At 39.3% G+C, this 14,251-nt stretch overlaps 1 protein-coding gene across 1 annotated transcript in view; it reads right to left on the bottom strand.

Annotated features, from left to right (window-relative positions):
* Positions 1-13,741, bottom strand: part of LOC306874669 (NLR family CARD domain-containing protein 3-like) — a 41,910-nt gene extending 28,169 nt beyond the window's left edge. The window contains exons 1-6 of the mRNA XM_079424875.1: positions 13,678-13,741; positions 13,246-13,418; positions 9,516-9,623; positions 9,340-9,400; positions 8,346-8,538; positions 6,427-8,188 (exon numbers count right to left, since the gene is read on the bottom strand). Coding sequence (XP_079281001.1) covers positions 6,427-8,188; positions 8,346-8,538; positions 9,340-9,400; positions 9,516-9,623; positions 13,246-13,304 — 2,183 coding nt within the window. The 5' untranslated portion in view covers positions 13,305-13,418; positions 13,678-13,741. The remainder of the gene's footprint in view (positions 1-6,426; positions 8,189-8,345; positions 8,539-9,339; positions 9,401-9,515; positions 9,624-13,245; positions 13,419-13,677) is intronic.
* Positions 13,742-14,251: the final 510 nt, after the last annotated feature.

The raw sequence follows: 14,251 nt of genomic DNA, 5'->3' as shown, positions 1-14,251 counted from the left end.
GCCCTCCGTGACGGCGGTGGTTTCGAACAGCTGTAGGAATGCCTCCCCGTCGTCGTGTGCAGACATCTTCTGTAACAACTGGGCCGCCTGCCGCCGGGGATCAGGTAGTGGAACATGCTGGCGGGCGGCTGTCCGGAGGTCAGCGATCTCTCGGTCAGTCTGGCCCTGTCGAGTGGCCAAGTACTCCACGATCTGATGTTGCCGCAGACTGACCTCTGTGAGCTGCCGAAGAAGTTCTTCCATCGTAGGGAGCGGGAGGAGGAGGATCCGCCTGGGGCACACAAAAAAAAAACTGATTAAGCTCGTGGGGAATAGATGTGGGTCAGGGTTCCTTCCACTTTCATGCCCGCATTCTCCACCAGTGTAGCGGGGTGGAAGGAACACAGGACAACGGGAGCTCAAACTTAAAGCCCCGGAGGGTGGTTTATTTACAAAGCGTGCAGCAGAAGAAGTGAAGATCAGTGAATTCGTGCTCAGCGTGCGTTTTGGTGCTCTCGGTGTGTGAGGTGGACCGGTGTGGCTCTCTGGAGCTGGCTGGGTCGCCTACACACTGGTCTCTGTAAGAGTAGAGAGGAAACAAAACAGTCATTAGCACGGCGTCTTCAGGAAGTGCAGCTCCCCTTCCTCACTCGATCACACGGCTTATCTGGCCGTGGCCTAATGGGCAACAGGTGCGGCTCTTGTGTATCCAGGGCAACGCTGATAGCTCCTCGGGACGCTCGTCACACTATATATATATATATATATATATATATATATATATATATATATATATATATATATATGTGTGTGTGTGTGTGTGTGTATATACACTCACCTAAAGGATTATTAGGAACACCTGTTCAATTTCTCATTAATGCAATTATCTAATCAACCAATCACATGGCAGTTGCTTCAATGCATTTAGGGGTGTGGTCCTGGTCAAGACAATCTCCTGAACTCCAAACTGAATGTCACAATGGGAAAGAAAGGTGATTTAAGCAATTTTGAGCGTGGCATGGTTGTTGGTGCCAGACGGGCCGGTCTGAGTATTTCACAATCTGCTCAATTACTGGGATTTTCACGCACAACCATTTCTAGGGTTTACAAAGAATGGTGTGAAAAGGGAAAAACATCCAGTATGCGGCAGTCCTGTGGGCGAAAATGCCTTGTTGATGCTAGAGGTCAGAGGAGAATGGGCAGACTGATTCAAGCTGATAGAAGAGCAACTTTAACTGAAACAACCACTCGTTACAACCGAGGTATGCAGCAAAGCATTTGTGAAGCCACAACACGCACAACCTTGAGGCGGATGGGCTACAACAGCAGAAGACCCCACCGGGTACCACTCATCTCCACTACAAATAGGAAAAAGAGGCTACAATTTGCACGAGCTCACCAAAATCGGATGGTTGAAGACTGGAAAAATGTTGCCTGGTCTGATGAGTCTCGATTTCTGTTGAGACATTCAGATGGTAGAGTCAGAATTTGGCGTAAACAGAATGAGAACATGGATCCATCATGCCTTGTTACCACTGTGCAGGCTGGTGGTGGTGGTGTAATGGTGTGGGGGATGTTTTCTTGACACACTTTAGGCCCCTTAGTGCCAATTGGGCATCGTTTAAATGCCACGGCCTACCTGAGCATCGTTTCTGACCATGTCCATCCCTTTATGACCACCATGTACCCATCCTCTGATGGCTACTTCCAGCAGGATAATGCGCAAAGCTCGAATCATTTCAAATTGGTTTCTTGAACATGACAATGAGTTCACTGTACTAAAATGGCCCCCACAGTCACCAGATCTCAACCCAATAGAGCATCTTTGGGATGTGGTTGAACGGGAGCTTCGTGCCCTGGATGTGCATCCCACAAATCTCCATCAACTGCAAGATGCTATCCTATCAATATAGGCCAACATTTCTAAAGAATGCTTTCAGCACCTTGTTGAATCAATGCCACGTAGAATTAAGGCAGTTCTGAAGGCGAAAGGGGGTCAAACACAGTATTAGTATGGTGTTCCTAATAATCCTTTAGGTGAGTGTATATATATATATATATATATATATATATATATATATATATATATTAGCATACAGATTAATATTGCTAAATGTAGATCAGAAACGTTTGAGTCATAAGTTATAGATAGATAAATAGATAGTAAGAAAAATAACTATTTGCAGCATTGTTTTTTTCTGCTGTATTTTAGTGAAAGTAATCTATAATTTTGCCTCTCACCGTGTTTCTGTTGTTGTTAAAATAACCACGCCAGCTCTTAAACTTGGCACCGGCGCGCATCCGGAGAGAGAAAGCGCACGGAGCTGAAAGGGCTTGAATAAAGCGTGTTTAGCTTTAGATAAAAATACGAGGATATAGCACTGAAAAGATATTTACCATAAACGACCCGGAGTGCTTGTAATGTGATCCGCTCCGCTGTTTTGATGCGCCGCTCACTTAAAATGGTGCTGCTGTTACGGCTCGCAGTCCGGATGGATGCCGGGGTGCGGATGCACTTATAGAAGTATTTAAGGATAAAAGACTCGAGTTGCTTTTAAAATATTCACAAGTCCTTTTCCTCGAGTCGAATAAAGTCTGGAATCATTTCAGGTCAAGTCAAGTCTGAAGGCTATAAAACTGCGACTCGAGTCCGAGCCCATCTCTGCCTTGGGTTGCATCAGACACATTTTGCATTTATTTTTGTCTTATATTAAGTATCCCTGATATACATAATGTTATGCATAAACAATTTTAAAGGAATATTAAAATGTTCACTGTATAAGGAATAATTTTTGTGATTATTTATATAATATTATTACATATGTTATATAAAGCTTGAAGCATCAGAATCGGCCGATCACCATGACAAGAAATCGGTACTCGTTATCGGCTGCAAAAATCCTGATCGGAGCATCCCTAGCCCCGACCATCCACCCAGTATCAGGTACTACTCATTCACCGGATACTTATCGATACAATAAACCTGCTACTAATTGAACTTACTAAATTGAAGTTTAACGTTAATCATTTATTCATTTAAAGCTACTTACCTTTTTTATTTTACTTAATTTCTCTGTGTTACACTTTGACACGATCCCGGTTAATCAATATGACAAAAACAGGTTTATTATAGTAAAACCATGTTTTTTGGCGTATTTAGTAACATTTATATAACCACACAAATACAATCTAAACTATGTTTTTGGCAGCAAAACCATGGTTAATATTCGTAAAGGGTGCAATAATCCCCATCTCTCCCCCCGGAACACGATTTAAAGCCGTGGACTAACAACAAATATAACATTTCTTTAACCCTCTAAGCGCCAAAGTCGCAAAATTGCGACAAGACGTCATACTTCATGAAATGGGCTGTAGTTCCTAATCTGGTGTAATGGCTCATTTGTATTCCCTTCCACTAGATGGCAGACATGTAGTACTTCGATTCTAGACCAAAATTGTTCGAGGAAATAGCAGCGTAAGTGAGCAATTCAGTTCATAGCGTCTGAGTAAATTGTGAGATTTGTGAGAGAAAATCGCCAAACGGCTAATAAAAAGTTGTACTGTGAGGATGTGTTGCAAATGTTATTGGCCGATTCTGACTCTGAAGGGGAATATTTGCCTTTTGGAAATGACGATCGGCCGTCTAATGATCGCGCTTCTCCCGGTACTCCTTTTCTGCGCAATGGTGCCGCGCGCAAGGCGCGATCGTTCACAAAGCACAAACAAGTGATCATTTCAACACTTTGCCCAACGGGGATGGGGGTGGCAGGGGTGGACGTGGTCTTAGTGTCCATAGGAGAGCTGTTTCTCTCTGATGATCGGCCAGATTGCGCTGTTTGTTCTGATCGCGCGCGCTCAAAGTGCCGCCGGCAGACAGTACAGGTGCGGTGTGTGGGGTCGGTCTGTGCGCTGTGCCATGCAATGAGAGGTACCATACTCTCAAGAACTATAAACTGTCACATAGATACCTGATTGGACAGATAGCTGGTCAACTGATCAAAAAATAGGCACATGTATTTTACTATGGCACAGTAATATAGTAATAATTTACTACTTTCTCCTGTTTTACTGTTGATTTCCTCTTTTCCTGATCATTTGGAATGAGGATAAAAAGACAAAAAACAACAACAACATGCAAATAAGTTCAAACATCCATTCAATATCTATTATTTCCTGAATATTACTGATGAACTGATCAAAAAGTAGGCTACTGTTCACATGCGTTTTACTACTATATAGTATAGTAATATAGTAATAATTTAGTACTTTCTCCTGTTTTATTGTTGGTTTCCTCTTTTCTGATCATTTGGAATGAGGAGAAAAAGACAAAAAAACAAACAAAAAAATCAAACATCAATTCAATATCTACTATTTCCTAAATATTATGAAATTCAAGAGGGCCGCCCCTGATGACGTCATAATATGCAAATTAGATGAGTATATTTACACCCCACATAAACTTTCGGTCATGCCCAACATTTTTTTAATTTACAGTAGATCTCTATCTTTAAGCCCTTTCAAGCCACAAGCTTTTGAAATCTTGATGTCAAAATCCAGCATTTTTTCCAAAAAACCCTGGCGCCTAAAGGGTTAATATAAAATATAAAATAATTCCCCTCCAGAACTAACGCAAACTTGACAGAAACAAACTTAATATGAAGCCAATCGCTCCATTAACAATCAGTCAGGCTAAAGATTTGATAAAGCTTTCCAGTCAAAAATCATTCTTAAACATTCAATTGTATGATTATGCGATCGAGATAAATATTTCAGGCCACACTTAACTTTAGGCCTTAGCCTAATTGGTTTAAAATGTGCTTACCTTGTGTTTGACTTTATCTTCTTGAACTTTAGCATCTCCTGCAAACAATCTCCTTGAGTCGGTACCTGCTGTAAACAATCTTCTTGTCCTCGTCCGTGTGAAGTGTTCATTTAATAATCATATTTTCATATCGCTGATGATATGATTCCTGACGCTCTTCAATCAGCGGCTCTAAATCCGGAAGCGCATGAACTTTCTTGCCGGCAACCCGCCAAAATAAAAGCTCGCTGATTTCACTTTTGAAAATGATGAACATTCAAATGATAATAATAATATATGCCAAAATATTAGCATTTTATTTTCAAGTTTACTATAAAATAATTGTATTTTTAAGTAATACTCCCTTTTTATTTTAAAATTAAATAGTATTATCACACTTGATTATTTAGTTTATTTTATTTTTAAAAAATCTAAATAAAGTGCAATATTATTATCACTACTATTAATTTATTTTTTTATAGTTATATTTTATGGGTCACACTACATGCCGTGGCCTGTGTGAAGACCAAACCAAATCTCCAGGTTCTCATATGAACCAGGCTGAAAAACTTATGAGCTGCTCTGTTTATATGACTTTCCCTGATGGGGACCTGACTTTTAGTCCCTAAAACGCAAGAGGTCCCCATGAAGTGACTGTGTAAACAGACTCATGTCCCCACAACGAGATGAATACCAGAACACACACACACACACACACACACACACAGAGACAGACAGACAGACACACACACACACAGACACACACACACACACACACACACACACACACACACACACAGGGTGTGCAAGACTTTAAAAATGTTGGTATCGATCCGATACAGAGTAAATACAGGGCCAGTATCGCCGATACCGATACCGATACTTGTCATTTAAGAAAACATAAATTTAAATGACCAACAACAATTAAAAAATTAACAACTGTTGATATGACTAATATTATATTCACCTTAAAGCTACGTGAATTTTATTTGCCTTTTTTTGCAGGCAAAAGAGCACAGAACATGAAAGCAATAAACAGTTTCATGTAAATATAAAAATAAATAAATAAATAAACAAATAAATAAATAAATATATATAGGCCTACTAAACAACATGTTAAGCATTTTACTCCCATAGAAAACCATTATAATTAAAATTTCAAGTGTCTCAATGCATTAAGAAATAATTTTAAAAAGCTAAACTCAGTACACACTTTACAGTGATACTGTATAAAAAGGACAGATTCGGTATACAGGTATAACATGCACTATGTGAAGGATTTCCTTCCTCCCCTTTTCATTTCTTTTGTAGCTCGGAGTTCTGTTTCATCTCTCACTGGAGCCAAAAGTATCCGCTTGCCAAGCACACACACACACACACACACACAAACTTTTTTTAATTCTAATCCAGTATTTGTAATATCAGAGAGTAACAACCCTGTTCCTGGAGACCCCTCATCTTTGCACAGTTTGGATGAATCTCTCTTATCAAACACACTTGATTCAACACTTCAGGTCATTAGTAGAGCGCTCTGTGATGTTAGCTGAGTGTGTCAAATAAGAAAGACCTCAAAATATACAGAAACAGTGTAGAGAAACACAGGCCTACTGTTCACAATAAAGTCAATAAAACAAAGACATACTCACTCAATCTTTCTAGATGCTTTGATCACTGGCAGCAGCCTCAGGAGACATTCTTCTGATCGATCATATTTACTCAGATTAAACTCATCCAGCTCTTCTTCTGAGTTCAGCAGCACAAACACCAGAGCCGACCACTGAGCAGCAGACAGAGAGACTCCAGAGAGACAACGGTAATCTGTTCTGCTCAGGTATGTTTGGACCTCCTGCTCCAGTGAACGATCATTCAGTTCATTCAGACAGTGGAACAGATTGATGGATTTCTCTGGAGAGGGATTCTCCTTGATCTTCTGTTTGATGTATTTAGCTGTTTCCTGATTGATCTGAGAGCTGCTTACTGTCTTTCTCAGGATGCCTTGTAAGAGAGTCTGATTAGACTCTAGTGAGAGACCTAGAAGGAACCGGAGGAAAAGGTCCCAGTGTCCGTTCTCACTCTGTAAGGACTTGTCCACTTCTCTCTTCAGTAAACTGGTCATTGTTGATCTGAACTCATTCATCAGTCCTGTGTTTTGTTCAGAAAAGGACAGCAGCTTGAATAAAGCAGCAAGAAACTCCTGAATACTCAGATGAACAAAGCTGTACACCTTCCCCAGCTGCAGTCCAAACTCCTCTCTGAAGATCTGGGTACAAACTCCTGAGTACACTGACACTTCTCTGACATCAATGCCGCTCTCTTTCAGGTCCTCTTCATAGAAGATCAGGTTCCCTTTTTCCAGCTGTTCAAAAGCCAGTTTTCCTAGAGACAGAATAGTCTTTCTAGCCTGATCAGAATCAAGTTCATATTTCCCATCATACTTCTGAGTCTTCAGTTTGGTCTGAAAGATCAGGAAGTGTGTGAACATTTGTGTGAGAGTCTTGGGAATCTCTGCTCTCTCTGCTTTACCCATCATCCTCTCCAGAACAGCGGCTGAAATCCAGCAGAAGACTGGGATGTGACACATGATGAACAGACTTCTTGATGATCGGATGTGTGTGACAATCATATCAGCCAGACTCGGATCATTTATTCTCTTCCTGAAATATTCCTCCTTCTGAGGGTCGTTGAATCCTCGTACCTCTGTGACCTGGTCGACACACTCAGGAGGGATCTGATTGGCTGCTGCTGGTCGAGAGGTGATCCAGAGGAGAGCAGAAGGAAGTAGATTCCCCTTGATGAGGTTGGTCAGCAGCACATCCACTGAGGCTGATTCTGTTACATCAGACAAGCTCTGATTGTTTAGGAAATCTAGACGCAGTCGACACTCATCCAGACCATCAAATATGAACATGACTTTGTAGTCACCATAATCTGCTGACTTAAATTCTCTGGTTTCTTTGTGAAGGTGGTTTAGAAGATCCACAAGACTGAGATTTTTCTGTATCAGATTCAGCTCCCTGAAAGGAAGTGGAAATATGAAATGAACATCCTGATTGGCTTTTCCTTCAGCCCAGTCCAGAATGAACTTCTGCACAGAGACTGTTTTTCCAATTCCAGCGACTCCTTTAGTCAGCACAGTTCTGATGGGTTTGTCTTGTCCAGGTGAGGGTTTAAATATGTCATTGCAGTTGATTGGTGTCTCCTGTGTCTCTGGTCTCCTGGACACTGTCTCAATCTGTCTCACCTCATGTTCATTATTGACCTCTCCACTGCCTCCCTCTGTGATGTAGAGCTCTGTGTAGATCTCATTCAGACGCGTTGAGTCTCCATGATTGGACATTCCTTCATTGATTCTCTGATATTTATCCTGTAGTCTGGATCTGAGTTGTTGTTGATACACAGATATCAATTCTGAGCAAAGGAAATAATTGTTGTTATTGGCAGAGCAATATTTTAGAAATGTACTTTTAGGTTTGGTATGTTAGATATTAGATTGTGTCATGAGATTCAGAGACAGAAGGTTCATAATAAAAACACAGGCTATAATCAGCTGATCCAGAGCTCTTACTGGTCTGTAGTGTGTTAGCGAGGTCTGTCTGGTTCATCTTCCTCAGGATGATCAGTGTGATCTTCAGAAGCCCCTCTCTGACTCTGCTATGACCCTCGTCAGCATAATGGTCTCTTTCAGAGCATTCTGGGTAATCTGGACTCAGTAGTCTCTTAAAACTTTTCAACTCAGAAATAATTTTGTGCTCAATCTCCTGAAATCATATGAATATTCAAACAATAAACCTCCATTCAGTCAGAGAGAAAGTGAACCAAAGGATCAATACACAAGAGTCAAGAGTGAATTGTTTTTTGGGGTAACACTTTATGTCGATAGCCCACTTTAGACGTTCTTCTATCAGTAAGTAACTTTGCAGCTACATGTCAACTAGCAGTCATTAGAGTATTAGTAGACTGTCTGCTTAATATCTTCTAACACTTTACTTTGATGGGTCCACAACATACAACATACTGACTATGAGAAACTATGCAAGTTTGTCAACTTATTCTACTAAACCTAAACCTACCCTACTGAGAGTTAGTAGACATGTAGTTGACATGTAGTTACACAGTTACTTGTAATTAGTAGAATGTCTAAAGTGGAAATAAAGTGTAACCTCTTTTTGTAGTTTAGTCAAAGGCATGAATACTAAACATAACTGAATTATATCACACCTGCTAATAACTTCCACTGTTTGCTCAGACATCAGCGTCTACAGATACTGAGGTTAAAAGAGAGAGTTTGACTGGATTGGCTGCTTGTTAGATTGAGGTTCATCTTTGTGCAGCAGTCAGGTTACATATGCATTCAGCTTCTCTACTTTAGTGATCATTGATCTGCTTTATAGTGGCCTACAAATTATCTTACATTGGTAGGAAAGTAAATGTGACTATTACAGAGAGGATTTCACAGATTTCCCCATTTCTTAATACTTTTACCCAGAGCGTTATTGTGTTGGGATGGACACACACACTCCACACACACACACACACACGCACACACACACACAACCAACCTTGAAAATGGAGTCTAAGTTCTTCTTTGCTGAATGTGATTCTGGTCCTTCATGTTTTTGACTGTAGTTAAACAAATATTGAATGTTTTTGTAAATATGTATTAATGTATTTAATACAGATCAGTAAATGAATGAATATCTTATATATATTTCTGATACTGTAAACTAAACAGCACCTCAGATCAGCAGATGATTCTCCCGAGCTGAATGTAATTGGTCGAATCATTGACCGGTCACTCTTCATGGACACACAGCTGGGTTCAGGAGATTCATTCTCACACAGACTGAAACACAACAGCAATACAAACTGTTTCTGAAAATCTCACACTGCTCTGACAGAAACACCTTTACTGTTTCAAACTCCCTTTAATGTTCATCTCTTTCACTGAAAAATGGCGATGGGGAGGTTGTTGAATTTTTAAATATGCATTTCATATTTCCTACATGATTAATTTATGTTCCTCATCTAAACATATTTGAATCATGTACCGTGTATTTATTCTGTAAGGATGTTCAATCATATAGAATTAGTCATGTTGAAGCTAAATAAAGTAGTTATGAGTTCTTCAGAAACCCCGCTCCTTTGTGAAGGAAACTGATTCGCACCCATCACCATTTAGTCTCTCGCTGTGGATGGATCTGAGCTCTACACGGAGTTAGGGAAACGGAGATCAATTATGTTGAAAGAACATAAATATCTGCAATCGATGTACATATTTTTTTCATGGAGGACTGTGTTGTGTCTTGAGAGTTAAAAGATTAAAGTATTGTAAGACATTGTTAATAATCCTACATATATTTATTTTATAATTTATTTTAGCTTTTAGGGAATCACTCTTAAGATTCGATCTTCATATGATTAATTGTTATTAATCAGAACATCCAACTTATGCTTTGTTAAGGACTTGTCCAGCAAGCATTAATCTCAGCAAGTTATCTCTTAACTATTTTGTTTATTTCACTCGTGGCCAACAATCAAAATAAACAACTAGTTAACTTAGTTTAAGCTAGCTCTCAGGTTTATGAGCTTAGGTAAACGCAATCTTTGAGGCAAATAATTACGATAAGTAAAATCACATAGCACAGACAAGAGATTTCTTAATAAAGTCAAAGTTTTATTCACTACTCTAACACAACATTAACTAGACAACATAAAACAGACATAAACACACAGATAGGCGCGAGTTGTTTGTATCTGAAGAGAGAGAGAGCCTTAGGTTTCACTGCTCGTTTCAGCCTGAGGGGAAATCACACGCAAAACTCTATCTTTACTCTTAAAAGATAAATATCACCAGTTGCAGCAGATTCAAGAGAATTGTCTTACTGTGCCTTTTGTTGTTTCCGATCGAACTCAGTCTTTCCTTCGGTTCAAATTCAGGCTTTTTCCTCAGGTGCGTTCCGTTCTTTTGCTTTGGTCGGGATGGGCCGCGTGTGGATTGGCTGACGGTAGGTCGTGTGACGCGGTTACTCTTCAGTGATTGGAGGACTTCGTTCTGACTGATGAACTCTCACGAAGTCGATTCAGGTCTTAGCTTCAATGTTAAAGTTTTTTCAAAATTTAACTGAGTCTTGGTGTTAGTTGCTTGGCTTCGCCGTGATGTTCGAGGCCAGAAGCGCTTTGCAGCGTGAGCAGAACGAGAGACTCGCGAGGCGTGGTTGAGCCTCCTTTGGTTTTCAACTCCAACACAAACTTTCGGTTGTGCATCTGGTTTTAAGCGAGCCGATTTGGGATCTGCCTTCGGGCGCTTGGGCCAATCGCAAGTGTTGCTGTGGGGCGTTTGATCCAATCGCAAGTGTTTCTGTGGGCGGAGCCCCGCCCCCTGCACAGTTGCGTGTTGCATACATTATCTGCGCAAGTATTTATCACATAAAAACTTATAACAGCAAACTTCTATTCGTCTCATTAATGAAAAACAGATAAGATTTCATTCATACCACAATATTATTATTCATAAACGCTTTCATCCGAAACCAAACAGTACATAATTTTGCATAACCAAAACACATATCGATTCTATATCCAATTTCGTAGTTAAGGCATTGATTAAATGCTCCTGAGTTCTACATAATCACATCGGGCATGTAAAAGAACTCACAACTAGTGATCAGGAATATTATACATTGTGGAAAAAGATTACATAAGTTCAAAAAAAAATAACGCAACAGCTTATAAATGTCACAAACAAAAACATCCTTTAATATATATGTTTAAACTATATCGTCTATAGTGTTTTTTTTGTTTCAGAGTATATTTTGTTTCAAATAGCAGAAACCAGTACAACTTTTATCATACAATATCCTTAAGCCAAGCTGTGGCTCCCTTTGTCCGTTTCTGTTGGTTTAGAGAACGCAACAGGAAAAACGCATTCCTTTCTTGGGCGAAACGCGAGGTCATAATGTCACTTCTTGGGAAGCTCTGGGATTTGTCCGTTGTCAGAGTTAGCTGTAAAACCTTCTTGCACTATATTTTTTTTGTTGAATTACTGCGACTTAATGGAGTTAGCAGTTAGGGAGGGTTTCTGTGGAGTTTCTCCAAATGACAAGGGCTCTCAAAAACCCAAAATATATGCTTTTCTGGTCCCAGGAGATTTAAGGGAGGGCCTTCCAGGAGGCGTCAAGAGGTCTGGAAATTGTGTGTGTGTGTGTAAGCAGAATTCTTCCTACAGTATTATTTTCTATCAATAAAAGGATCTGGCCCATGTGCCCTCTTAATTCATGCATTATAGAATAAAATAGAGCAATAGAGAGACACTGGTGCAGGGACGGATGATGACGCAGAGGTGCCCTGGACTGATTATAGGCCCTCCTCAGTTCAAATTGCAGTCATTTTTCTTACCTTCAAATAGCAATGGATTTTATCTACACTAAATAGCTATAGATTATATTTACACTGTTACAATAGCAGGATTTTCTGCTATTTATACTACTTGTTGCAAAATAGTGGCAATTATCTGCACTTCAGTATTGTATTACATTATAAACCAGTATGCAATAATAACGTATTGAGTATAAATTATCATTTTAATTCAGATTATTAAATGGATGCCACCTTATTGATACAATAAAGCCCTCCCTACACCTACCCTAACCCTACCTACCCGTTACTGTATTTTCAACTTTAGTTATTTCTTTCATTTTTATTAAAAATAAATGCCTTTACGATGTGATATGAGATTTGAAAAGGGAGAAAAGTCTAGTCGATCGCGTCAAAAATCCTCCCATAAGTGATTTAACATCTGCGCCACTGGAGCTGCTGGTCCATAGCAAAAGACGGGTTCAACCCCATAGCAGCTTTTTATAATCTTCACAGTGCCAATCACACGATGCTGGAGAATTAGTGTAAATAGACTCTCCGTTTACATTATCAAAGAACATTATCATTGACTTTAGTCTAATTCAAGCACTCTCAAAAACTCCCATTAATCACTGAAGTTGCTTACATTGTGAAATTAATATCTTGCTCACATCTTACACACATCTGCACTTTGTTGTTTCTGATGAGAGAAATTGTCAGAGAGCAGAATTCATTCAGGGAGCGCTCACACTGAATAAAACACTCATCTGAATGCCTCTTATTGGTCATTGTACTCATGAGCTCAACAGAATCATGTGTGATTGGTTATAATGCGCAGTGCTGGAGCTAAAAACACAGCAGTCTCTGGCTCCGTGCCAGACAGTGAAGTTGAGCAAACACAGATTTGAATTTAGCACCGAACATCTAATCACACCGGTGTGATCGTTTATCAGAGACTAAAATATATTAATCAGCTATTTGTGTCTTTTGGAAGCTGCATTCAAAATCCACTTGACTCAAAGATCTGAGGGGCACGGTTGAAATCGTGTTATTGTAGCATGCATTTATTGTTTCTGAACATTAAAAATGTGAAACATATTCAGTTTTCTCACCTCTTGACTGTCTTTATCTGTGTGTGATGTTCTTCAGAGAGATTCATTCTGGAGGCCATGGTTTCATCTAAAAGCAGATACAGATGTTGATCCACAGAGTGAGTTATGAATCATCTCAGCAGTTAATTTTCTCAAATCCAGCTCTGTCTCATCAGTCAGTCCTCAGTAATGACCTGCACACATGAAAAACTATTTCATCCTGATATTATTTACACAGAATCGCATTATTCACAAACTGCATAACAAGTTCAGACGAGCACTGTGTTAAAATGAAAGTAAAGCTGGAATCAGACGATTTACAGACTCTGTGTTTTATCTCCTAATGTCATTTTAACTACTTTCAGAATATCTGATCCTGCTGCTGTACTTCACTTAAAATCAGTCAGGATTGATGCTGGCTATCAAAGATAATTGTGAAATCGTGATACTCACTGTGTTTTTCTCTCTTCATGTAGTTTACTTCCTCATATAACAAAACAGATCCTGCTGTAATAGTTTCACTTTCTCTGTCACCTGACAAGGAGGAGTTTGAGTCTCTTAATAATGATTTTTATTCTTTATTATTTAAAGTTATAACCAGTGGTGTAGTGGTGCCTGGAGAAGTGGGTATACTCTTAATTTATGCCCCCAGGTTTTTTTTTTTGTTTTTTTTTTTAAGCAGCTCTGCAAAGGATGAACTACCTGTGTCAAAAACAGTGACATGTAAAATAGTCTTGCATATTTAGTTCACTCCAAAATGGGCCAGTAATATTTGCACTCTGTTACTTAACTACTTCTGCTTGAGTAAGGATCATTATGAAAATAATATTATCCACAGAAGAGGTGCAGATTTTGCAATTCAAATAAATGTATAAATAGACTGCAGCAACTGACATTTTGTCAGAATCTCTAGTAAATTACATGCTATTTTGTTTAGTTGTCTGTTCAGAATTGTGGGAGAATTGTGATCCCTATTTGAAACAAACAAAAAATCATGATTCTCAATCATTTAAGAAGTTAGAAATAT

The sequence above is a fragment of the Barbus barbus genome (genome assembly GCF_936440315.1).
Source record: "Barbus barbus genome assembly, chromosome: 9".
NCBI classification, from domain to species: domain Eukaryota; kingdom Metazoa; phylum Chordata; class Actinopteri; order Cypriniformes; family Cyprinidae; genus Barbus; species Barbus barbus.
This window is presented reverse-complemented; position numbering and strand designations above follow the sequence as displayed.